Source organism: Suncus etruscus, chromosome 4 (genome assembly GCF_024139225.1).
Source record: "Suncus etruscus isolate mSunEtr1 chromosome 4, mSunEtr1.pri.cur, whole genome shotgun sequence".
Lineage (NCBI taxonomy): Eukaryota > Metazoa > Chordata > Mammalia > Eulipotyphla > Soricidae > Suncus > Suncus etruscus.
In genome coordinates, this window is record NC_064851.1 from 38,752,960 (window position 1) to 38,778,724 (window position 25,765).

The 25,765-nt window shown below is 32.5% G+C and overlaps 1 protein-coding gene across 1 annotated transcript in view; it reads right to left on the reverse strand.

Moving 5' to 3' along the window:
* Positions 1 to 25,765, reverse strand: part of COL24A1 (collagen type XXIV alpha 1 chain) — a 319,520-nt gene that overhangs the window by 196,468 nt on the left and 97,287 nt on the right. Inside the window, exons 13-19 of the mRNA XM_049772551.1 lie at positions 16,711 to 16,764; positions 13,400 to 13,444; positions 10,103 to 10,156; positions 9,984 to 10,028; positions 9,692 to 9,745; positions 7,853 to 7,906; positions 2,683 to 2,736 (exon numbers count right to left, since the gene is read on the reverse strand). Of these exons, the coding sequence (XP_049628508.1) occupies positions 2,683 to 2,736; positions 7,853 to 7,906; positions 9,692 to 9,745; positions 9,984 to 10,028; positions 10,103 to 10,156; positions 13,400 to 13,444; positions 16,711 to 16,764 (360 nt within the window). The remainder of the gene's footprint in view (positions 1 to 2,682; positions 2,737 to 7,852; positions 7,907 to 9,691; positions 9,746 to 9,983; positions 10,029 to 10,102; positions 10,157 to 13,399; positions 13,445 to 16,710; positions 16,765 to 25,765) is intronic.

Genomic DNA, 25,765 nt, shown 5'->3' on the forward strand with positions numbered 1-25,765 from the left:
TGGGAGCCTAAACCAGGTTGGCTGTGTGCAAGGCAAAGGCCCTACCCACTACATTATAGCTTTAGCCCCACCTTCTATAACAATAATATGTTATGGAGAGTCAGGACATTCAGAATATAAAAGAGAATACAGACCTCATCTATTATATACTTAATATCATGTTCACTGAATTGGATTAATCAGAGAACACTGGTAAGGCATCTATGGAATAACTGCTCTAAGGCAATGGCAAGCTTAAAGTCTTATTTACTCTGTCATAAAGAAGAAAGGACAATAGGTGTTTTTAGATTTTGGAAGCAAAACATAGCACAACTAAAATATTGGCTGTTCTATACCAAGTTCATACACAAGAGACATTGAAGTCTGGCAGTATTGTTTGAAGCCTAGAATAGAAATAGATGATATTCTATGTTCAGAGCTTGGTACAATTTGATCTGTCACTCAGGTACAATACAGAAGACTTTACACTCAGACATTTAATCCAGATGACTCAGTATTGGACATGTCAAATAAGAAGATGAATTTAGACTTTATGGTATGCTACAGTGAGAGAATTGAATAGTGTCCCAATATTCTGCTGGAAATTCATGCCATGATTTTGACTTCAGAATACGAAAGTATATGTGAATTATTTCTACTTTAGCAAAATAAGAAACATGGTATTTGAAAAAAAATAACTCAGTGTCACTAGACCCTGACAAAGGCAGATTGCTTAAATGTGGGGCATAAAGTTGTACTGTTTTAGAACTTCTAATGATTGAAAATGGAACCATGGGTTCAATTAGATAAAGTAAAAAGAAAAAAAATTTAGGTAGACCCAAGTTTATTATAAGATAAAAATAATATGCCCAATATAGAATCCAAATAGAGTACAGTTTACATTTTATCTACGTAAAAAAAAAATAACACAGAAGAGAGAAGGAACAAACACCAGGTTATAGCTCAGGGCCTTGGTGGTGTGAATATCAAGATAGTGAGACCATGTTGAATGCTGATGACAGATGACAAAATCTCAAAGGCAACAAAGGAAAAATAAATTTTAAAGGAAGACTAAATTAAAAAGTAAAAGCATGACCTATGTATTATTTTCAAAATATAACCCCAAACTATGCTGACAGTGAGTACAATCTTTCTGAGTACACATAGCGTTCCTAACTAAAATTATAATAGAATAATTCATGTTTCATGTTTATAATAAAACCTTAATGATTAAAAAATAAATTAGCTTCTAGGTCCTCAGTAGGAAAAAACAGATAAAAGTAACTTATCACAAAAAAATTTCAAATTCAATTTTCTGATTTAATTCACTTTAATTTTATGATTTATCTCAGAAAAAGTTAAGCATATTTATCTTTCAATCACTTATTTAATTGTTAATATTCATTTTAATTTTTAAAACAATTTACTTTTCTGTAGAATTATGATATTAATAATACAATATTTTATTTCCTATAACCTTTCTGTGTTGGTGGTTTTGATTTGTGTTATTTTTAGGCCACAGCTGGCAGTGCTCAGGTCTTACCTCTGGCTCTGTGCTCAGGGATTCTTCCTGGGTCTCCTCAGCAGAGCATAGAAGGTGTGTGGAATTGAACCCGAATTGGGCATGTGAAAGGCAATTGCCCTACCCACTTTACTATCACACCAGTCCCCAGATACAGTGTAATTTTAAAGATTTTTAGCTATCAATATTCAAAATGATTTAACTTTAGACAATAAATAAAAATAATTTATTACAATTATTAACCCTAATTCTAAAAACACAGATGTAAAGTAAGACGTAAATCTTTGGTAAGAAAAAGCTCAGAAATTCCTAGAAATTTGGCCTACTATTCTGATACTGGGAACTTTGTGACTGAAGCCAATTTCATTTTCTCAGCATTACTGTTCCATCAATGACTCTGAATTAGACAAGTGTGCATATTTAAAAACATGGACTTACATTTTTAACTAGAATATGTTTTAGAAGTTTTATCACTTCATGGTATGTCTTTGATTAGGAAAGTGATTCAAAACTAATCCTCTAAAGTTTAATATCACAAGCTTTTATTCTATGAGGTTAGCAAGATAAAAAGGATCACACAGTAAGGAAAAGTCGAAATTGTCAAACATTCAAATCTTAGACATGCATTGAATAATATTTGCTCAAGATAAGATATAACCATATCAACCTATAGCAAAATTTTTAAGTATTTTGTGTTAAAAACTCAAGGAGTTTATGTCCTAAAATTTAAATCCAAGTCTTAGTTATGTGATTTTAAAAGATTTTGTGTAAACAAGAAAAAAATTAACTATGATTTAATAAGTTCTAGAATGTGACAGTGTCTTGTATCTCTATTACATGCCCTGTAATGTAATAGAAGAAATTAGCATGAAGCATTTACAAACCTTAAAAAATTTTAATTTTAAACTATGTACAGCCATATTTTAACAAACAAAATTAAATTGGTATTTTTTCTTTTTGGTTTTGGGCCACACCAAATGATGCACCAGGGGTTACTCCTGGCTCTGCACTCAGGAATCACTCATGGTGGGCTTAGGAGATAAAATGGAACTAACTCTAGATATTGAACCATAGTTGGTCACATGAAAGGCAAACATCTCACCTGTTTAGTTATACTATTGCTCTCTGATCTTAATTTGTGACTTTTATTTAAAATTTGTTATCTTTCTACTAAATTTTACCTCTGGTCCTGGGAGGCCAGGTGGTCCTTGAGGTCCAGGGTCACCTGCGTGTCCCTAAAATGGGGTAAGGGTTAAAGTGTTAATATTGCATCAATACTACTTCTTCTTCTTCTTTTTTTTTTTTTGCTTCTTAGGCCACACCCAGTGATGCTCAGGGGTTACTCCTGGCTATGTGCTCAGAAATCGCTCCTGGCCTGGGGGACCATATGGGACACCGGGGATTGAATAGTGGTCCATCCTAGGTTAGTGAGTGCAAGGCAAATGCCCTACCACTTGCGGATCTGCTCTGGACCCTCATCAATACATTTAATTTTAGAAGAAAACATACCTTATTCAAATAGAAAGGAATAATGACTCATCAGCAAACTCAAAATACTGTGTCAAACAGTTGTAAAGATAATTTTAAAGGACTAAAGTTATAATAAATAACTGAAATACTTATTTGAATAAAATGTAAGTATATAATAAATATTTAGTTATTAAATATTAAACTAAATTAAATATTTAATTAAATGAACTAAATTAAATATTTAGTTAGAGAAACTTAGCTGAGTTAAATGTTAAATCAATTATAAAGTTGTAAATGTGGGTGTTTTCCAGAGAAAATAATATAAAGTATAAAGTATGATCCAAAGAGGGAGGAAAATCAGTATGACTCACATAAATAACTAGAATCCTAGGACTGTCTAAATTCTTATTCTCTTTTTTGATACATTGAATGGTTCATTTTACTAGTTAATAATTATCTGGATTTAAATTCTTATTTCTAACATATTTAAGCCTCATCAACAAATAGGAATAAATATAAGCAGTGCTAACATTTTCACTGAATCACTGAGATGATTATATAGATGTAAAGTTTTCACTGAAGTGCCCGACACATAGAAAATACTCATGAAATGTCAGACAATTTCATAATAATTAATCCCACACTGAACATCTTCTCATCCCTTGTGGCTGATACTTAGAATTCCTCATTTTTAATCATTTATTTAAAATATTGAGGATTTAGTTTTATTATCTTTGAAATCATTTGCTGACATTCAGAGGAACAACTTGAAATTCAATCTTTCTTCAGATCAGATGAGAGACATGTGGGAAGAAACCATAAAACTAGAGCCTCAAACTTGAAAGGGAAGATAATTACCTTGACACCCTGGTTTTCATGAGAAAAACAATTAAATGAACTGGTTTTTTTTCCTATATTGAAATAAATTTCTATTTGCATTTTAAATTTGATTTCAACAGACCTAGTGGCTATAAAATTTCAAGACAGAATATAAGTTTATCTATATTCAATAATAAAACAGTTTCCCAAAGGCACTAAATCCATTCTCATATAGTGCCAAGAGTATCTGGCCATAAAACTGGACACCACTGAAACTACTACTTACTACAAACTCGAGATAAAAGTAAAAAAACATCATGCAAAAGTTCACTTCAGTTCCCCCTCTCCAAACTAATGGAAAACTAAAACCATGATTTAACATAATCAAGGTCTATGGGAAATCCTAAATTTTTGAAATGACAAGCACCTTTCAGAGATAAGGTTCTTACTGGGGCCCTCTAGTGGCAGAATTCAAACAAGACCCTAAAGTACAAGCTCAAAGAAGAAAAAATATTTAAAAAAAAAAATAGGATATCCTAGGATTTTTTTTTTCCGGTCGAAAAACTTATCAAAATCAGATATCAAAATCAGATAGGTCTGAAGAAATAGTTCAATGGACTGAGCACATATTTTTATGCAGGAGGCCTGGGTTCTATCATATGGCTCCTATCACATAGATTTCATAGATTACATAGATCACCTCTCAGAGGCAGCTGTGGCCCAACATCAGATATTTAAAAGATGAATCATAAAAAATTTTTATTCTTTCTTTAGAATAATTTTTCATCTAGAAAAACATTTATCTCAAATTTCTCTCACTCTATAAATATAACTGAGCTTTCAAAAATGTTCAGAATTGAGTAAGGATTAAGTCAATCCCTACAAATAAAAAAATCCTAGTTTAAAAGTAGAATAGATTTTTCTGCATACTCTATCATGAGGAGAGTATTTCTCAACTATTTCATATTGAATTGTCTCCCTAGTTTTTAACTACTCACAGAGCTAAAGATTCCAGAATGTAACAGTCTCCTGGATCACGATATTATTTTTCTCAGTCATCTGAGCTAGCAGTTCAAAATAATGCTGTTAAATTTGTTTGATTTTGTTTTGTTCTGTTTGTTTTGCTTGTTGGGCCACACCTGGTGATCTCAGGGGTTACTCCGGACAATGTGCTCAGAAATCCCTCCTAGCTTGGGGGACCATCTGGTACACCAGGGGATTGAACCATGGTCTGTCCTAGTGCGTGCAAGGCAAACACCCGGCTGTTTATGGCACCGGTCTGGTCCCAATGCTGCTATTTTGAAGGAGGTAGTGCTGCTCCAACCTGCAGTGCTGGTGTTAGGGATTTTTCAGGGCCACCTAGACAGTATTTGGGGAGTACTGAGGTTCTACTCAGTACTGCTGAGGGGCAAAGCCAGGAGTAACTCCTGAGCACTGCTGGGTGTGACCCCAAAACAAACAAAAAAATATAAGGAAAAAATAAAGGAAACAGTATTGGTAATATAAAATTCATACATAACAAGAAAGGAAATGAGGAGATACAAAGTGAGAAAAACATTCTTAGGACTTTGGTTTTCTTTTCATGAAGCAAACAAACATTTTAGATTGGCTCTTGTACACTTGAGTGTGTTGGTATCAAGAAGCCCTTCTCAGTGACTCTGGGCCACCCACGCCAGCCTATTGCAGGCAAATATCTTAACCCCTGTACTATTTATCTTTCCCTGGAACTTTTCTTCTTAAAATAACTAAATTTGTGTAAGCAATTCTTCATTAAATAGCCATCTTCTTTCATTGGAAGAAAGGTTTTTTACATTTGTTTCCCATTAGTAAGATATAAATGATTAAGGTGAGAAACCAAAGGCAAAGACAACTTACAAATATTAATTCATCTGTTTCTATCCTTGTTTTTACCCAAAGCATAAATATATTTCACATAAGAAACAGACCAACTGTCTTCTACCAAAGTAATTACAGTGCACTTCATAAATGTTTCTTTTTGTTCAGTATAGAATGAACAAGTAAAAGTCTCACTGTCACTTTTTCATGTTCTTTATATCAATGTCCAAAAAGAATCACACAAGACTGATGTTTTCTTCCAGGAAATAAAAAAAAAAGGACATGAATAAAACATGTTAAAGAGTAATTGAATTAACTACCTTTTTTAACTTGAACTAAAGAAATATTAGTAAGCATGATTAATAATAAATATTAGTAAATTAATTAATAATCAGAGTTGCCAAGCTTTAAGAAACTTAATCATGATGTAGTTAATCTACCTCTCATTTTAAACATGAAAAACTGTATACCATAGTAGTTAAGTCATAAAGGTCACAGAAAGTAAGGTCTGACTGGGACTGGAAGCCAAGTAAGAGTAAAGCATAAGAGAATAATATTAAAATTATTACTTATAATACTTATAATTACTTATATTTACCTATAATACTTAAAATTACTTATATTACTTATAATCTTATAAAATGTTTCCTAGCACATCCTTTCATTGTGATCTAAAACTAAGAATTTTTATTTATGAAAATTGAAGGAAGATATATGAAGTTTGGGTCTAGTTTTATAAATCACTGCTGACATTTGAAGTCCCTCAAGTTGTTTAGAAACAAGCCTGAAAAAAATATTCTTATTTGTGTTATGATATACTGTCATGCCTCATAAATACCTTGGATTTTTTTCTTTTGTTTTGTTTTTGGGTCACACCTGCCGGCGCTCAGGAGTTCCTCCTGGCTTTATGCTCAGAAATCGCTCCTGGCAGACTCGGGGGACCATATGGAATGCTGGGATTCGAACCACTGTCTTTCTGCATGCAAGGCAAATGCCTTACCTCCATGCTATCTCTCTGGCTCCCCCTAGACTATTTTTTTTAAATAGATCAATCTTAGGATACTTGTCTGGGAATAGGGCTCATTGGATGAAAAAGTTTATGGAATTTTAATGGCTTTAGACATGGCTTTAGAGAGATAAATCCTAAGAACATTTTTATGAATTCCTTAGAGAAATAACATTAAATACTCCCAAATCATAAGGAATGTAGGTATACTTTTTTTCAAAAACTGATTTTTTTTTTCAGCAAAAACAAATAGTCCTGATATAGGATTATTGAATGAATGGAAACCGGATGAACAGCATAGAAAAATAGCACTCTTATTTAATGGATATTTTGATATATTAGCAAATTACAATATTTCATCTAATATAATAAATTACATAATAAATTTTATTGTCACAGAATTGTGACCCAATATTAAAGTTCTAAATGATCTTAGAATATCAAATCCTTAACTATGCTGCTACAGTGGCTAAGTGCTTGAGCTCTTACATACATAATCACCTAGGTTTTCTCAGGTAGTCAACAAGTACTGTACCTTAGGTAAATTATATAATAAAAGTACCAATTTCATGTGGTTGTTTTGACAACTTGTTAAGATTTTATGCAAGTACCCTTGAGCAATTTGAAAACATAAATTTTCTATAGTAAATCTTATTATTTTGAATATGAAAAATATTAAATAAATTTTTATTAATTTTAACCCATAATTTTCATTTTATAGTGGATGAGGTTTGTGTTAACTACAGCAAAAGATTGGGTTTTCCTCAAATAATCAACAGGGCTATGAAAAGGTAAGGAATTATAATAGATCTCACCTTTTGGACCATAAGAGAGTATGATAGGACAATTTTTCTATAGTCTGTTTTGTTAAAAAAAATCATATATGGAAAACTAAAAATGTCATTTAAAATAATTTATATGTCCTGATTAAAAACTTACTTAGCTAAAATAGTATCAGTATTAGATCAACCAAAATGTATAGGGTTTTCAGAAATTTGTCTTCAACCTGGAATGAAAGGGAGAGGCAAAGAAGGGAGACTGAATATTCTATGGAATGAGAGTAAAACTGAGGATGTACCATAATGTAAAACTAATGAGAAAAAAATGTCAGACTGATCATATGCATTATATAATAGACTAATACTAATGAGTATTGTGATTCATGCCAATGTATCTGCTCCATTAATTAAAAATATTACAACGTATAAGATAAAACATACTGAAGGTCCCGGCTTTCCTCTTGTTCCTGGAAGTCCTGGAAATCCAATGGCACCCTAGAAGATAGTGACAGAGGAAAGGAAAAAAGTTACTATGCCAAAAAAGACAGGCAAGCTTTTCTTTACAAGCTACTACTAAAATATTTATAGATATGTTCTAATAATATTGAGAACATTCTTTTTTTTTTTCTTTTTTTTTTCTTTTTTTGGTTTTTGGGCCACACCCGGCAGTGCTCAGGGGTTACTCCTAGCTGTCTGCTCAGAAATAGCTCCTGGCAGGCACAGGGGACCATATGGGACACCGGGATTCGAACCAACCACCTTTGGACCTGGATCGGCTGCTTGCAAGGCAAATGCCGCTGTGCTATCTCTCCGGGCCCAAGAACCATATTTCAAACACAACCTATAATATGCTAACAAAACACAAGGTTAAAACAAATATAGACTGTAGTTTTAGTTCAAATATAAGAAGCTCATTAAGAGAGCATGACAGAACAATTTTATACCAACTTTTTAAAATAAAATTGATACTTGGAAAATAAAAAATATTACTTCAGATGATTTTTATTTTGTGGCTTAAAAAGTCATTGAATTTAATTAAGTATGAAGTGTTCTCAGTAATAAAATTACTCAGAATAGAGTAATAAAATTACTCAGTTCTCAGAATAGAACTACCATATGATTCAGGACAGGAAAACATTAATCCAAAAGAATGTATGAATACTGATATTCATGACAACACTCAATACAATAGCTAATAGTTGGAATCAGCCTAGATACCCAACAACAGAGGAGTGGATCATGAAGAGTGTTACATACATAAAATGGAATACTATATGGCTATAAGGAATGATGAGGAATGATGAAACCATGTAATTCACTGCAACATATGGAACTGGAAGATATGTTAAACAAAGTAATTCAGAAGAAGGATAAATATACGATGATATCACTAATATCACTAATAGGATGATATCACTAATTTCTTCATGAAGAAATGCAATGATTTAAATGGGGATTATTGAGAACACTCTAGGCCCCAGAGTGTAGTGAGGAAAAGAAAAGAAATTGAAAGTGGATAAACAAATATGAAATGATAGAGGACATGGGTCAAGAGGTGTGAGGTGCATTGGTGGTGTTAAGAAAGAACAAAACTATGGGGCCGGAGAGATAGCATGGAGGTAAGGTGTTTGTCTTGCATGCAGAAGGTTAGTGGTTTGAATCCCTGCATATCATACGGTCCCCAAGCCTGCTAGGAGCAATTTCTGAGCATAGAGCCAGGAATAACCCCTGAGCACTGCCAGGTGTGACCCAAACAAATAAACAAACAAAACAAAAAAGAAATAACAAAACTAAATATATGATCCAGAGTCAATAATAATGAAGTTATGAGACCCAAAATTTAGAATAGGCCTATTAAGATGGCAGTCATGGGAGGACTTGGGGAACATTGGTGGAATGATTGGTGTTGAAACATTGTATATCTCAAATCCACCTATGAATAATTTTGTTAACTATGAACATCTTTATAAATCACAACGGTTTAAATAAAAATATAAATGAAAAACAGAAAGTCAGTGAGTTTAAGTACTATCAATAATAGATCAATATCTCTAGGAATAACAGAAACTATTAAATTTGAAGCATGTTAGAGGTTCTTGTCATCACTTAATCCTCTGAATACTGTTGCAAGAATCTCTGGAGCAATGAGACAGGAGTAGTCCCTGAACACTGCCAATTATGGCCCCAGGCCGAGAACAATGAACACTGAGTTTTCATTTATATTTAAAGAAAATACTTTGCAAGGTATTATCATATATAAAATTAATGGCAAAAAGTTACCTTGTCTCCAGGATACCCTAGTTCTCCTGGCTCCCCTGCAATTCCTTGTTCACCCTACAATCACAATTTCAGACAAAAATTCTTAAGCAACACAACAAGTACGGCAATATTATGAGAATGCAAATATGAACTATATATATATACTTCTCATTTTTTTAACTTCTAAGGCGAATTATATAATTAATGGTATAAATTAAATCTTTATAAATTGTTTTATAAATTGGATTGATTCCAAAGAAAATACTAAAGTGTTAATAAATTATCTCTATGATAATGTAAATATTTAAATCACCTTATCACCTTTGATTCCAGGTTGGCCCTTATTCCCTGAAAGACCCTAAAAGAAAGTGACATTTTGTAAAATCAGAGTGAACTTCAAGGAAAATATTCGTTAAGCATAAAGAAACATACCACTGGCCCAGGAATTCCAGCAGGTCCAACTGGTCCTACAGTGCCAACATTACCCTGAAAAACAGTAAGGAAGATATAACTAAGATTCTAATGGATTAGAAAAAGAATATGGCAAAACTAACTAATCTAGACCAGTTTATGTCACCAAGTTCTCAAATGTATCATTTAATTTAAGTTTCCTGTCAGTTCCACATTTATCAATCACACCAACTTTGAGCGTTATCTATTCTATTTGCTCAAACTTACTCATGGTGAACTAGCCCATTAGTGCCTTCCTTTGCTTTAGCTCTTATAGCATTTACTGCAGTGGTATTCATCTAGAAGAATTTCTTAAACTGGAGAATATATTGAATTAAAATTGGATAAATACGGTAGTATATTATTTGCAGTATTACTTATCTATTGTTAATAAGTACATGATTATTTATATATTTCTTTTATTTTTATTTATCAAATGTTATTAGCTTATTACCAAGTCACAGTTTTCCAATAACTCTATTTAATAATTCAAATTTTAAAGCTGGAAAATTTACCATAATTTCAAAGGTAATCTGAGATGTGAATAATGTACTCTACTCTTTAGGATTACTGGCATTTATTCATTATTTAATATTTGTTATGAATATTAAGAAGATACTGTAATAATACTTAAGACACAAAGATGAAGATGACGCAAACACTAGCATTAACAATGGTAAAGTTCCAGTACAAGATTTCTCAAAATCTATCATCATTTTTGCTGCAAATGAGAGATACAGAAATACTCATATGCATTTTAGAAGATAAAGAATAATAACATCAATGTTATACTTATTTGAAATTAAATCTTGAAATATAACAGTCATCTTTGGATGTTTTGAAATCAATTATAAATTTTTATCAATGTTGCCATCACTGTCTTCTTGCCACTTCTCTATATTGTTTATATATTATCCTTCATCCTCAAAGAAAAAGTTAACCTAAGTCTTCCTTTTATGATTTCCAAATGTTAAGGAACTTTTAAAGGTATATTTGTAATAGTACTGAAAAATTTATTTGTACCTTTTAGTTATAGTCTAAATTCCTTTTTTTTTTTTTGTTACTGGGTGTTTGGGTTACACCCAATTGTGCTTATGGATTATGTGGCTGAATGCTCAGAGATCACTCCTGGAGGTGCTAACAGGAGCATACTCAAATCAGGGTCAGTCAACATGCAAGGAAAATGCCTAATCTCCTGTACTTCCTTCAGCCTCTAATCCAAAATTCTTAAATAGTAACCTGGGCCTTCTCTATAAAACTTGAACCAATACTTCCAGTTACATTTCCTTCCATTTGTCCCCAATTCCCTTTTGACTTTCTTAACATCCAAATCCAGCAAAGTGACAAACAGAATTTCCATTCTCTGAACATGTTCTCCTTCCTCATGTGCTCTAAATATTTGAAGTTATGGTTACAATTGTTGAAATGACTTAGTATACTGTAATATATCTATCTCCCCCTTTCTTTCTAGACTTTGCATTCTAGCTGCATTCTGTGAAATCATGAGCTTTTATTATTAATTTAAAAAATTTAAAAACAATAACTACCACATGGTTTTAAATAAATAATGAAGTAATAACAAAATAAATAAATAAGTTTAAAAAATAGAATTTTTCAGAACTTCTGAAACACCCCACCATGTACCAAAATCAAAACAGGATTACCAATGAACTTTACCTACCTACAGAACATTCCTAATAGCCTACATTTATATAACACAACTTTCAGAATGGAAAATATGGCAGCTTTACTTTTGGGTAAGTCCTAGAATTTATGAAACCTAATTAAGATAAATTATTTCCAACATGTTTAATCCTGAAAGAGAAGGGAATGTGAGAGTCAACGAGCAATAGTTTCCAATTTTATGAAAAGATATGCTATAGTAATACATCATTAACAAATTCTGTTGATAGGAAACAATTATTCTTATAATTATTGTGGCTAGTTTATTCCAAGTTCATAAGTTTAAAACTGGATAATTTAAAAGACATAAAACCTCTATTTAAAAATTAAGCAGTAATAATTCATATAAGTATGGAAAGAAGCATAAATAATTTTTCTAGAGTATAATATTAACTTTATTTTAGTAAATGTATTATTGTGCAGTATGACATATTCAGACTAGTAAAATTTTTGTTCCCTATTTCCTATTTATTTTTAATGACTCAAAAGAAAAATTACCGTGTTAAATGTTGGGAGATATAAAAGCAAATATATGTTATGAACACCTCACCAAAATAAAAAAATTAAAAAGTAAATTTGGGCATAGAAATTTCTAAGAAAAACTTTCTGTGGTATGTCATAAATTGTGTACAAACTTATATTGCTGAAAATAGTCTTCTGACAGCAATCCATGCCAAGTCAAAAGTAGTTTTCAGTTTTTCAAAGACAATCTGAAGGTTTTCAGCATTTCACACTACACTGACTACATGAGAAGATTGAGTATACAGAAGAAATGTGGGTTTTTGTTTTGTTTTTGCACACTGGAGCTAAGTTAAGGGTATTGGAGCTATAGCATCAGAGACCAAATAGAAAAAAAAAAACCCAAAACAAATAATAACCCTCTCCTACATTTGCAAATACAGCATTCTTCTCAGACAGAATAATTCTAAGAATCAGAGCCGCCACAAGGATATACTTTCCAAATAAAAACAACAGACTCTATGCTAAGTAGAGTTCATATTAGTGAACATATTGTGAGAAAGACTGTCACTTCCACATTGACCTTGTCAACTATACTATACTTATTCACTCACCAGATCCACACTCATCCACACTCACACCAACTCTCAATGCAATGACAATGATGACTAAATAGTAAAAATAACTTAGAAAAGTAATATTATCTCTCATCAACACTGTACTAATGAGGGGGACCTCTGGGAGATAAAAGTAGAATCTCCAGTCCTGGCAAGCAGGGAAATTGTTCTGAATTATGAAGGTTTTACAGAAACTCCCAATTTCCTTCAAGCCTCACCTCCTTCAATTCCAGTACCATTCCTCTTATTCCCCTACACCACAACCCTACTATTTATCACATCACCACTACCTCCACCGCAACCATCTTTGCCCCTTTTAGTGCATTTGACCATAGCTTTCTCCTTTTTGTCTATTAGTAGATTAAATGAAGACTGTATAATACAAATCAAATACGCATAATGGGTTGGAAAATACTTTGTGTAGGCTTAAACTTCACATTTTTCAACTTACAAAAATACACATTACAAATGTAAAAACATAAGAAAATATTTCATAAAAATGATGATATTTGATACTTACTCGAAGACCAGGAAATCCAGGAGGACCAATGTTCCCTACAGCTCCCTGTATAAAAGAAATGCACAGGATCAGTTAAACAGGATTTCAAGCTGTTAAGGGTACCTCTAAATATAAAAACAACTTTCCAGAAAAAAAATGTATCAGGGGTCAGAGCAATAGTACAGTGGGTAGGGTGTTTGCTTTACAGATGGCCCACTCAGGTTTGATCCCCGGCATTCCAAATGGTCCTCTGAGCATCATCCGAAGCAATTCCTGAATACAAAAGCAGGCGTAACCCTGAACATTTTTGGGTATAGTCCAAAAAAAAAAAAACTGAAAGATACATGTTGAGTGCTCACTTTTAAATAGAAATTCTGAAACTTTTCTATTCTTATACATCTTCCTAAGAAATAAAGTAATTTTGTTTTTCAAAATTATCCCTGGTTCTAGTCCTAGATTATAGGACTCCCAGGTAGTCTGGAATACATATTTCTCTATTTCTCCATATATAATTAAGAAAGCAAATTCTATTAGTAATCTACATTTTAGACATAACCAATGTATATTACTAAAAATAAGTGAATAGCAAATAGAATTAGAACATGCTCAGGTAGTTTAAAATCCATGAATCCTGTACTGGTGAAAAAAATCAAGCCAGTTTCAAATCAAATATGGTTTAGGGTTGGGTGGTCAATGTTTGGTCAGCTGAGGACTAAATTTATTCCCTATGACAAATGATAGGGTTAAAGGAGCCCCTGCACTATAAAATTTATGAGTTCCTATCCTCATTAGATAAGAACTTCCTTCTATATTTAAGATTTCCCCATTTTAATGTGCCTATGTAAAAAAAAAACAGTTGGGGGTAAAAACAAGTTAAACAAACTCTATAATCTGGTTCTAACCTGAACTCAGATCCCAAGAGAGACTGTATTCACGGGTAAAGACATCTGTTTTTTTTTTAATATATTTTATTTAAACACCTTGATTACATACATGATTGGGTTTGGGTTTCAGTCATGTAAAGAACACCTGTTTTTTTAGGTGATGGGTATTTCCTTTCTAATTTCCCCAATGTTTGCTATGCCTATGCAAAACAAAACAAAACAAAACGTCCTCCCCCACTGTTTAAAAATTCTATTTGTATCATCTAGATAGGGGCTCCTGCCTTTTTCATAGAACCTTGAGACATAAATTACTTTGTTTTACCTCATATTTCTGTTTTTCTTCTACAAATTGAGGAGAGAGAGAGAGAGAGAGAGAGAGAGAGAGAAAGAGAGAGAGAGAGAGAGAGAGAGAGAGAGAGAGAGAGAGAGAGAGAGAGAGAGAGAGAGAGAGAGAGAGAGAGGAAGGATGTGCCCCAGGGACCAAGTGGTCTCTGGTGCATTGGTGGAGAAAAAAAAGGGTCAGAAATAAATAAAGTCAAGGAGAATAGACTCAAGAGTCCCAAACTATAAACAATCTAAACTTAAAATGGGCCTTTTAAATTGGCAGACCAGGGGCTGTGGGTGGAGGTAGAAGATGCACCTAGGAACTTTAGTGAAGGGAGGACAACACTAGTGGTGGGAATGGCTCTAATTCACTGTCACTATGCTTGATTGTAATTCATAATGTTTCAATGTAAATTAAAAAAACATGAATTCTTTTGAAATAGATTATTTAAATATAAATTCCCTAAACTTCAGTTTCCCTTTCCAATAATGGGAATAATAAGGCCAGAGAGAAAACTCAACCATGTTGCATGCAGGAAGTTTGGCATCAATCACTGCGTCTGAATATTTAAATTCCCAAATATATCTTCAATCCCCAAGCACCCCAGGAGCAATCCCTAAACACTGAGTTAGAAGTAGACCCTGAGCACTGCCTAGAAGCACCTCAAAGCCCCTCAAAAGTACAAGAATATTATTTAGTCTCACCTTTATAAAGATCACATAAAATTATCATAGCTATAAAAGGTTTTGAAACTGTCAAAAAGCATCATACAAATGGAAAAATTTACTAACATTTATGTAATTTGTGTAAATATATTTTAAACAATAAATATTAATTTTTCAAATTTAGCTTTGTCATATTTTGAACTTACTGCTATAGTTATGATAATTATTAACCTATTCCAAGTCACCAATGTATTACTTTCATGATAAAAAGAACAAAAATGTAGTTCTTTTTTTTGCCATTTCAAGTTACATTTTAAAAGAAAACTTATTATAAAATATAGATAAAAATCTTGTATAAATTAAATGTGTAAAAATTAAAAATGTTCATTTTAATCTTGCGTTTTAAAGAAGTCTTTAAAAGATATTGCTATGTTACTAATAAAGAACAGATTTCATAAAAAATTAAATATTATGACTGTCCAATGTTATAAACATCAGGATAGTTAGCTCACAAAACAAATAAATGGCTTCATACTAATTATGTGAGTACATACACATACTTTTTAAAAACTATAAAATGCTTGCTTTATTATGCTAAAAATGGAAACTACCCACAATCATAGACAAAAGAGGATGGAAAAAAATTTTTTTAAATAGCAAATGAGTTTGGAACAATTTTTCTTATAACTCATAAAACAGGTTATACACTGAATAAGCCTACCCAGTTTCAATTTAGAAAAATAAGTTAAAGAGAAAATTTTATCAAATATATTATTTTCAACATAAATTATAGTAATTTACATATGTTTAAACATAGATACTACTCCTAACTATAAGGCTATAAGGATTTTGTGGTTGATTCTAAGCCATGTAAATGAAAGGAGAATGTAAGTAGCATAAATTATAGGTAGGTGCTTTTAAATACTCTTTGAAAGCAAAAACTGAAGTATTTCTTCACACTACCAAAAATATGCAATCCACCATGATCACTTGATACATAATTAAATCTGTTACAGGGATAACTCTTTAATCTGAAGAATGATATCTGAACAATTCCAAACAATACCAATCACTTCTTTCTATAATATTCTGAAGAGATTTAAAAAAAAAAGAACAATCTTCAGGTGCATAGCTTTTACCTGAGATCTGTATCTTTTATGGATATACAAAATATTTATCTTCCATTAAACTGTCTGATGCTCAGGTTGGTAAATTGTGCATGCATTTCCAGTATTTCACTTCATCATTCTCACTGAATATGGTCAAATTAATTAGTTTTAAAGATTCTCTCTCAAGCTAGAGTAGTCCTTAATAACATTGTTGGTTAATTTCCTAATTTGAAAAACCAGGCTGGAATGTACATAATGGTCTCAAAAATGCCATTGTAATAATGAGGTTGGAAGGTACAGTTGCTGTGAATATGAGTAATGTCAGACTTCCAGGTCAGAAGTTACTCACAGGACTGCCATCAGGACCAGCAGAACCTCTCTCTCCAAAGTCACCTGGAAAACCCTGGTATAGAAACGAAAAAGAAATGTTAAAAACCAAGAGTTCAAGGATTTATTTCACCTGCCTTATGGAAGTTTAGTAATAGAAAAATACTTATTTCACCCTGAATTGTGTGCAACAAAAATCTGTATAACACTTAATTGTTTAACTTTTTATTTCTATTTTGGGCTACACCTGGATGTCTCCTGAGATTCTCCTGGCTTTGGGGTCAGAAATTACTCAAGCAATGCTCAGGGGACCATATGTTGTGTTAAGGATTAAACCAGTGTGGGCCATGTACAGGACAAGTGCCTTACCCCTTATACTATCTCTTCAGTGTACTTCATTAGATTGTTAAGTGTAATATTTCTTTTATAAAATTATTTTATGCGATATAATATGTAAAAATAGCTCAGTTGTAGACAAAATAGATTTGCTCATCACTATTATATAGAATTACTGAATGAGAGGAGATAACCAAGATTCCTTTAAAATCCATCCATAAACTATTTTAAGCAATCCATTATACCCATTGGACAGAGAATGAAATCACATAATATTAGCATGGGTGGGGCATATTTAGGTAAAATGCTAATAGCTTTATATACATTATTATATATGCACTATGCCATTTCAACTTCATAAAAGGTAAAACCATTAATATTAAAATCCCAATATGCATTTGATGAAATTAAAGTGCACAGAGCAAACATACAATGATGCCCAACTGAGACTGGAGATATCTTGATTGCAGAGTTTATGCTTGTTCTTACATGCAACATTCACTGCTTAAATGCATTATTCCAAGATATACCACCATATAAAAACAAATACCAACATATTTATATTTTATATAAATTTATATATAATTTATATAAATTTTAGCACACACATAAATACTTTAAACAAAGAAAAGAAGTTGTGTGCCTGGATATTAAACTTCCCAAATGAGTTTTGAGAATTCTGTATCATAAAGTTTTTTAAAAAACAATCAAATAACATACTTTCTCTTTATAACTTTTACTGAAAAATAATTCAATTATTCTTACTTTACATGCAAGTGTTTTATCTAAACATTTATTATTAAATTTTTCCAATTTATTTTATGGGAAAGGGCCTTACAAGGCAATGTTACTGGGTCTGAGGATCATTCCTAAGGATTCTAGGCCAAGTGGACAGGAGTTGAGGGCTTGCTCATAAAGTCCACTACTCAAGTCTAAAGATGCTGGGGGCCACTAGATCCACCATGGAAATGCTCAAGAGGGCCAAAATAACTAGGTATAAGACTCAGGGTGTCTACATATGTAAGAAATGCAACCTGACCCCTAAGCTATCTCCTTAGTCTTTATTTGGTCAACTATAAAGCTCACATTTTCAAAACTTACTTTACACAATTGTTTTTAATCCATCAGATCAAAATTTATTTTAATAGGCTTCATTTTAGTTCTTTCTTTGAGCAAAAAATATTTATCCACATTATTACTTCATATAACCTATTTTGGAAAACCAGTATTAAATGTTTAACAGGTCCCCCAACCAAAATCTCTAGTTCTCTAGTATAAACATGAAATGGTTAAGTTTAAAAGATTTAGGATCAGGAGATAGTAAGGGGATTAAATGCTCAGTATTACCCAAGGACCTCAATCCCCCAAATAAAAGTTGGCAAAAAATGATAAAAATGTACATTTCTAAGATTTAGTTAGCTTATACTAGAACTAAAACCAATCCCATTTGTTATGTAATCAGAGGATACAGCAAAAAACCATCTGTGGAGTCAAACATATTGCAGCCATATTCCCTTCAATGTCAGTTAAGTCCAGGCAAGCATTTTGCTTTCATCGTCCTTGAAGGTCAATTTCTATTGTCAACAAGCTGACAAATCTGCACTACATCTTTATATTTGGTATGATCTAATAAGAGTATTTGAATGTTCTTATACAGGTAATGGAAAAAGAAAAGAAAGAAATCTGTAATAAATATGAAACAAAAAGATGACTGATTCCATAGAAAGATCATAAAGAAGTTTTTTAGAAACCTCAGTAAAATAATAAAAGATTTGGAAAATATTGCATGATTCCATTAACATGAAATTTCCAGAATAGGCAGATCCATGTAGATAGAGAGCAGATAAGTGGTACCCCAAGACTGGAGGAATGGAGAAAAGTATAATGACTGCTAATATGTATAGTCTTCTAGTGGGGGGTGATGAAATATAAAAGTAGATTAAATGGCAGCTGTTAAATACATAATATACTAAGAAACCACTGAATAATACACTTAACAAAGAAAAAATTTTATGGTCGTAAATGTGAATTTTGTGATATGTGAGTTAAAGCTCAAAAAAGTTTCTTCAAAAGCAGAGAAACAGTCTAAATAAGGAGTGTGTTTGCTAAACTATCCCTGGGGACTCAGTGGAAAATGCTGATAACTAGTTTTCATTAAGTCTACATTAGTTTAAAACAATACATTTATATTATTTCTTATTATTTCTGTGGGCTAGAAAAATAGAAACAGCTTAAGGAAATGGCTTAAAACAAAGTAATTTTTAATTGTACAATATAGAAACTATAAGAAAGAGATATTTATCTTGTTCCTTTAAAAATAAAAATGTAAACTTATTTGTTATAAGGTGTAGTAACCTAAATGACTGTCTAGGATCTCAGATCACATAATACAATGTTAAGAGCTTGATCCTGAGTGACAGAGACATTATTTTGTTTGTTTGTGACACCCTGTAAAGTTAGAATACTGATTAATTTTCTCTATTTGATGATGAGTCAAATGATAACACTGAAATCAAACACAGAGACCAAAAGAAATAGCCTAGAAATCATAAATAAATAGTAGTATTAGTAACTCTAGAGCACTCTAAATATCTAGATATTTAGCATACCTAAGTATCTTAAAAGAATGGAAAACAATGTTCTAACCCTCAGTCAGAATGATCAACTTTATTCTTGTCATTTATTCTTGTCATTTTCTCACACAGAACAGTTCCTGGACCCAAGCCAAGCCCATAGCTATATTTTCATGCAAACATCTAATAACCTATGAGACTCTTCAAGTTCTCTTTACATTCACCACCCTTAAACAAATTACCTTCCTAGATTACCACCTACTGGCCTCTATATCTATGAAATACTCTGTGTGAACTTTTCTAAGTAATAAACTGTAGATCATTAAGTGCTTACTCTTTTCATTAGCTATCTCAACTTTAAAGGTGTGTCTAATTCAGAATCTTGGTCTATCCCATGAACCCTGTCAAACTACAACTAGTCAAATAGTTCTACAGACTATGTAGAACACATCGAATCCAGAAAACACTTACTTTCTGACAGAAGCAACATCATCTAACAAGTAATGCTTATTATTCATTATGTCATAATGACAATTCAAATTAACTGTACGCATTTCCTGGAAAAGAAAACACTGTCTCTAAATTCTTCTAAAATGAGTATATTCTGAGACATTATTGTAGCATATATTTTTAAGATAGTCTTGGGCTAAAGATAGAAACTAATAACAGATGTTGGACAGAAAGATTTTATATTCTGAAATTCTAACACTGGAGTTAGAAGCCAAAATACAGTTTACTTTAAATAGACTCTTTTAACAGAAAGATGTAGGAAAGAGGAGGAGAAGCCACTCTTTCTATAGTTAGACAAGTAAACATTACTGAAGCCTAGAAACTTCCAGGATATTGAAAGTCTACTATGAAGCTGTGTTTTAGATTGTTGCAAGAAAAAAAATATGCACACTTTTTTTTGGTTGAACTTACAATGTGATTTAATTAGTATAACATATTTTATGTCAATTAATCTCTCAGAAAACCACTATTTCTAGTTCTAAAGAAATTTTTATATGTTGTTGAGAATAAGCCTCATCTCCAATTTTATGTTTATCTTCAATCTCAGCAAGCAGGTTCTAGCATAAATATTTTAGTTCTGTATATATTTGCATAGCCAATTTAGTACAATATGCTATTGATGAAATAAACTGAAGTCCTGTGAAATTTTTAGGACAGTTCTGACACTGGAAATTTGCATTAAAAATGAAGTTTAGAAATTAGATACTGTAGACAAAAATCTGAGGTTAACAAATACATACAAATTATCTCCTCTTGCCTCCTTTATTCTTTTTAAAAATTCTTTAATATTACAATCAGCTTTATACTTTCAAAGAATTAGTCTCATATCACATGTTTCAAGTTTTTTCTCAAATAAAGACAAAAAAGCATTTTTGTGCTTTAAATATATGATATGGCATCATTATATACATATATTTTTATGAATGGTATAATTTATTGGCATATTTCTTTGGGATACTTGTCATTTACTTTTAATTTGTAATTATTTTATTTAAGCACTGTGGCTATAACGTTGTTCATTGTTAGGTTTCAGTCATGCAATGCACACCAGCCTTCACCAATGCATCCTTCCTGTCACCAGTTCTCTCCCAACTCCCAACTCCTGACAGTGGCCTCGCTCTAAGACCGAAAATTTACTTCTCTTTTTTCATTCACTCTCTCTCTGTCTCTCCTTTTTGACACTGTTTGACACTATTAATAGAGGGATGCTTTGCCTGTTAAGTTTCGACACTTTCATTTATTTTAAATAATTTTTATTGTGACCAACGTGGAATTCTTTCAGAGTAATATTTGTGATACATAGAGGCTTTGAATCAATGTTGTCCTCCCTCCACCCAGCATCCCCCTCCTATGCCCCCCGGACAGCTACGATAACTGGTCCCCTCTATGTATAGCTTGTTGAGGATTGGCTAATGATAGGCTTCGGCCTAGAATTTGTACAATAACCAAGATCTCTAATTTCAGAGGTCTGACTTTGACAATTGCGACAGAGCAGATCTTCTGGAAACATAATGAAAGACTACCCTAGGCTTCGTCCTAGGATCTGTGCAAAAACCAAGACCACCAGTTACAGAAGACTGATTACAATAGTGATGAAACAGAACGGCTAGAACTGTAAAAATAGACGCTATCCTAGGCTTAATTCTATGACTTGTACAAATACCAAGATCTCAGTTAGAGGTCTGGTTCTATCATCCACAACTGAGCGGTAAATTTCCTGGCACCATAGAAAGTTCTTGGGGTGTGAAAAGGAGCATGTATGGAGCCTGTAGTTATATCCATGAAAGTGTGTTTCAAGGGCAGAGAAACCTTGTATCTTATAGGCCAAGGGAATTCCCTTTCTAATTTCCCAATATTTACTATGCCTATGCAAAAAAAAACAAACAAAAAAACAAAAAAACAAAACAAAAAAAACACCTTGCTACACCAGCCCTTCTTCCTTTTTTCTTTTCTTTTTTTTTTCTTTCATCTCATGGTTATTGTTTGGTCATTGTATTTGTTGCTGTGGTGTTTTTTGTAGTTGCTGGTTTTGGTCTTTTGTTTGATTTTTGTTTATTTATTTTTTTGTATTTTGTTTTTGTTATAGGTTTTTGTTTGCTCTTTTATATATTTCTTCTTTTTTTCCCTTTCTTCTTTTTAAATTGATATTTATAACCTCTAGATGGACTCTCCTCAGTTTTGTTTGTTGTTTTTTCTTTTTTTTTTTTTTTTTGGTTTTTGGGCCACACCCATTTGATGCTCAGGGGTTACTCCTGGCTATGCGCTCAGAAGTCGCTCCTGGCTTGGGGGACCATATGGGACGCCAGGGGATCGAACCACGGTCCATCCTAGGCTAGCGCAGGCAAGGCAGGCACCTTACCTCTAGCGCCACCACCCGGCCCCATGTTTTTTCTTTTTTTTTTTTTCTCTTCTTTCCTTCCCCCCCCAACAGAACCACATAACCTTTGGTTCTGCCTCATAAATTGTGGGGGGAAAATGAATGGTACCAGAACCAAACAGTCTTATGAACATTGAGTAGCACTGATTACTTTTCTAGAGTGATCAGTTCCAACTATTATTGTCCTAGTGGACCTTTCTCTACTCTAACTACATTCACTGCTCTTTGTGAGCTAGACTACACATCCTAGACTGCAACTCCAGACTTCTCTGGGTATTATTATTATTATTATTATTATTATTATTATTATATTATCTCTTGTTTTTCTTACATTCCACAGGTGAGATTATTCTATTTCTACCCCTTTCCCTCTGACTCATTTGACTCAGCACAATAGTCTTCAGATCATCTATCCATCCATCCATCCATGTATGTATACGCATATTTCATGACTTCATTTTTCCTAATGGCTGTATAGTATTCCACTTGGCAGATGTACCAGTCTTTTCACTCACTCATCTGTTGTCAGGCACATGGATTGTTTCCAGACTCTGGCTATTGTAAATATTGTTGTGGCCAAGAGTGCATTTGTGTATTGTGTTTTTGTGTTACTGGCATATATCTCTAGGAGTGTATTGCTGGATCATATGGAACCACCATATATTTCTAGGTTTATGAGGAATTACCATATTGTTTTCCAAAAAGGCTAGACCAGACTGCATTCCCATCAGCAGTGAATGAGTAAATTCTTATATTTTTATTGAATTTATATTAAAATAACTTTAGTACATAGGCAAAAAACCAACTTAGAAATTCAAAGAAGGGGCTGGAGCAGTGGTGCTAGAGGTAATGCGTATGCCTTGCATGCGCTAGCCTAGGACGGAAGTGGTTTTATTCCCCGGCGTCCCATATGACCTCCCCAAGCCAGGAGCAATTTCTGAGCTCAAAGCCAGGAGTAACCCCTGAACGTCAAATGGGTATGCTTCCCCCTCCACAAAAACAAAAACAAAAACAAAAAAGAGAAACATCTAAATTAAGATCTAGAAAGAGTTGAATATGAATTTTGAATTTTTAAGGTGTATTACCTTCATATTGTTGGGATGTATTATAATACAGAATGGAAAAGAGTTTATTGATTGTATTCTGGTCTTAATTTAAAATATTTAATAAACTTAAGTGCAAAATATTATGAAAGTTTTAGCTATCTAATGTTGAATTGTGCCTATGTTCATAGAACCAAGTACTTCTGTTTGCATAAAATTTGAAAGGACGGGATCAATTAGAGTCTGAACTAATAAAAGATAAATGATTACTATGAGATAATTTATCCCTTAATTCCATTAAACTAATTATGGAAAATGTATAATAAAAGATTTCCATGTAACAATACTATAATGAGGCACCAACCCAAACTTTTAAGTAGGTTTGAAATCAGCTAAAAGTCAAAAGTAGCAGCCTTTTGGCACATTACACTGACAAAATTTTCTGCAGTTGGGCATTTTCATATTTTAGCAATTCTAAGTTTTTGTCATATACTTTCAAATGTATAATTTCTGTCATGTTTTTGATAATTAGAAACATTTCAGTTCAAATTTTTTGACTACTGCATATATAACAACAAACTATAGCTCTACTACCAAGAGGGACAACAATTAAAGTCTATGATCTAATATTTTCTACATCATAGTATAAAAATATGACCAAAAGATATTTTTATTTTACCATTGTTAAAATACAAATGACCTTATTTTCACAAATTTAATTGTATTTATGAATATATAAGTATCCCAGGACTTATAATAACTCATAGTAATATGTTTTCCTTTTCTTAATGTCAAGAATACTTTGATATATTTTTATAGTATAAGAAAACATTGGGGCCAGCGAGGTGGCGCTAGAGGTAAGGTGTCTGCCTTGCAAGCGCTAGCCAAGGAAGGACCACGGTTTGATCCCCCAGCGTCCCATATGGTCCCCGCAAGCCAGGGGCAATTTCTGAGCGCTTAGCCAGGAGTAACCCCTGAGCATCAAATGGGTATGGCCAGAAAAAAAAAAAAGAAAAAGAAAAAAGAAAAATTATGCAAAGGAACCTTGGAAAAGTCTAGTACCTGATGTCAGCTGTCATAACTTAACTTGTGGCTGTAATTGTATCCTACTCTAAGTACAGTAGTTTCCTCATATACATGGCCAAAAATTTTACAGTAAGAGAAAAAGTACCTAATGCATACATTTCAGCAGCAGACAGACTTTAAATTACAATTTAAGAAAAATATATATGTTTTTAAAATGCATGTGTTTTTAAAAATATTATTTTATAAGAATCTAAATATTTTATAAAGCCATATTCTCAGAGCAACTGCTTTACAAATTTTTTGAAGTAAGTAAAAAACCAGGAAAATCAAACAAAAAAAGAAAAGCAAGAAAAAGTATAAATTATTAATTTTCTGCAGTTTTCTTGAATTCAATAATATCCTATTGAATAATTTTACAATTCCTATTAAAGTAAGAAACTGTAAATTTCATATAAATTTGAATGGCTAATTTTATACTTCATTATGGAGTCAGAATCAAGAAATTATATATTGCCAAGAGTGTAAGACCAACTATATTGACTGGTACATCACAGATTATGAGAATATATGAGAGATCAACTTAAAAAAAAGAATATCCTGATACTTTGATAAACATTAGGATATTAAATTATGTGACCTACAAAAATTTAGTAGACTACTACAAAAACAGTGATGGTAATTATTGTAATGATAATATTTCTGTTAGGATTTTTATAAGACTAACTTTAAAGTTGAATGCACATGCAACAAAACTATTCTTGGCTTATTTTTTATTTTTTATTTTGTAAGCTTATACTAATACATCAAAATATTAAAAGTAAAACTTTGGGTTGAGAGACAATACGAGGTAAGCTCCTAGTCTTGAATGCAGCCAAGCATTGCTTCTAAGCATTTTGGCTAAGTCAAGTATTGAAGGCAGCCAAAACAGGATTGATTACATATGGTCTCTTGAATCCTACTAGGAATGATCTCTGAGTGCAGAGCCATGAAAAAAGCCTGTGCACAAGTGGGCATGCATCCCAAATAAAATGAATTTCATAATACAAAAGTTGAATTTTTTTGTTTCAGATATACCCATCCCTTCATTATTGTACACTTCCAACCATCAATGGCCCAGTTTCCCCTCTAGCCTGCCACAATAGCATTTTACCTCTCTCTCTCTCTCTTTCTCTCTCTCTCTCTCTTTCTCTCTCTCTCTCACACTCTCTCTCA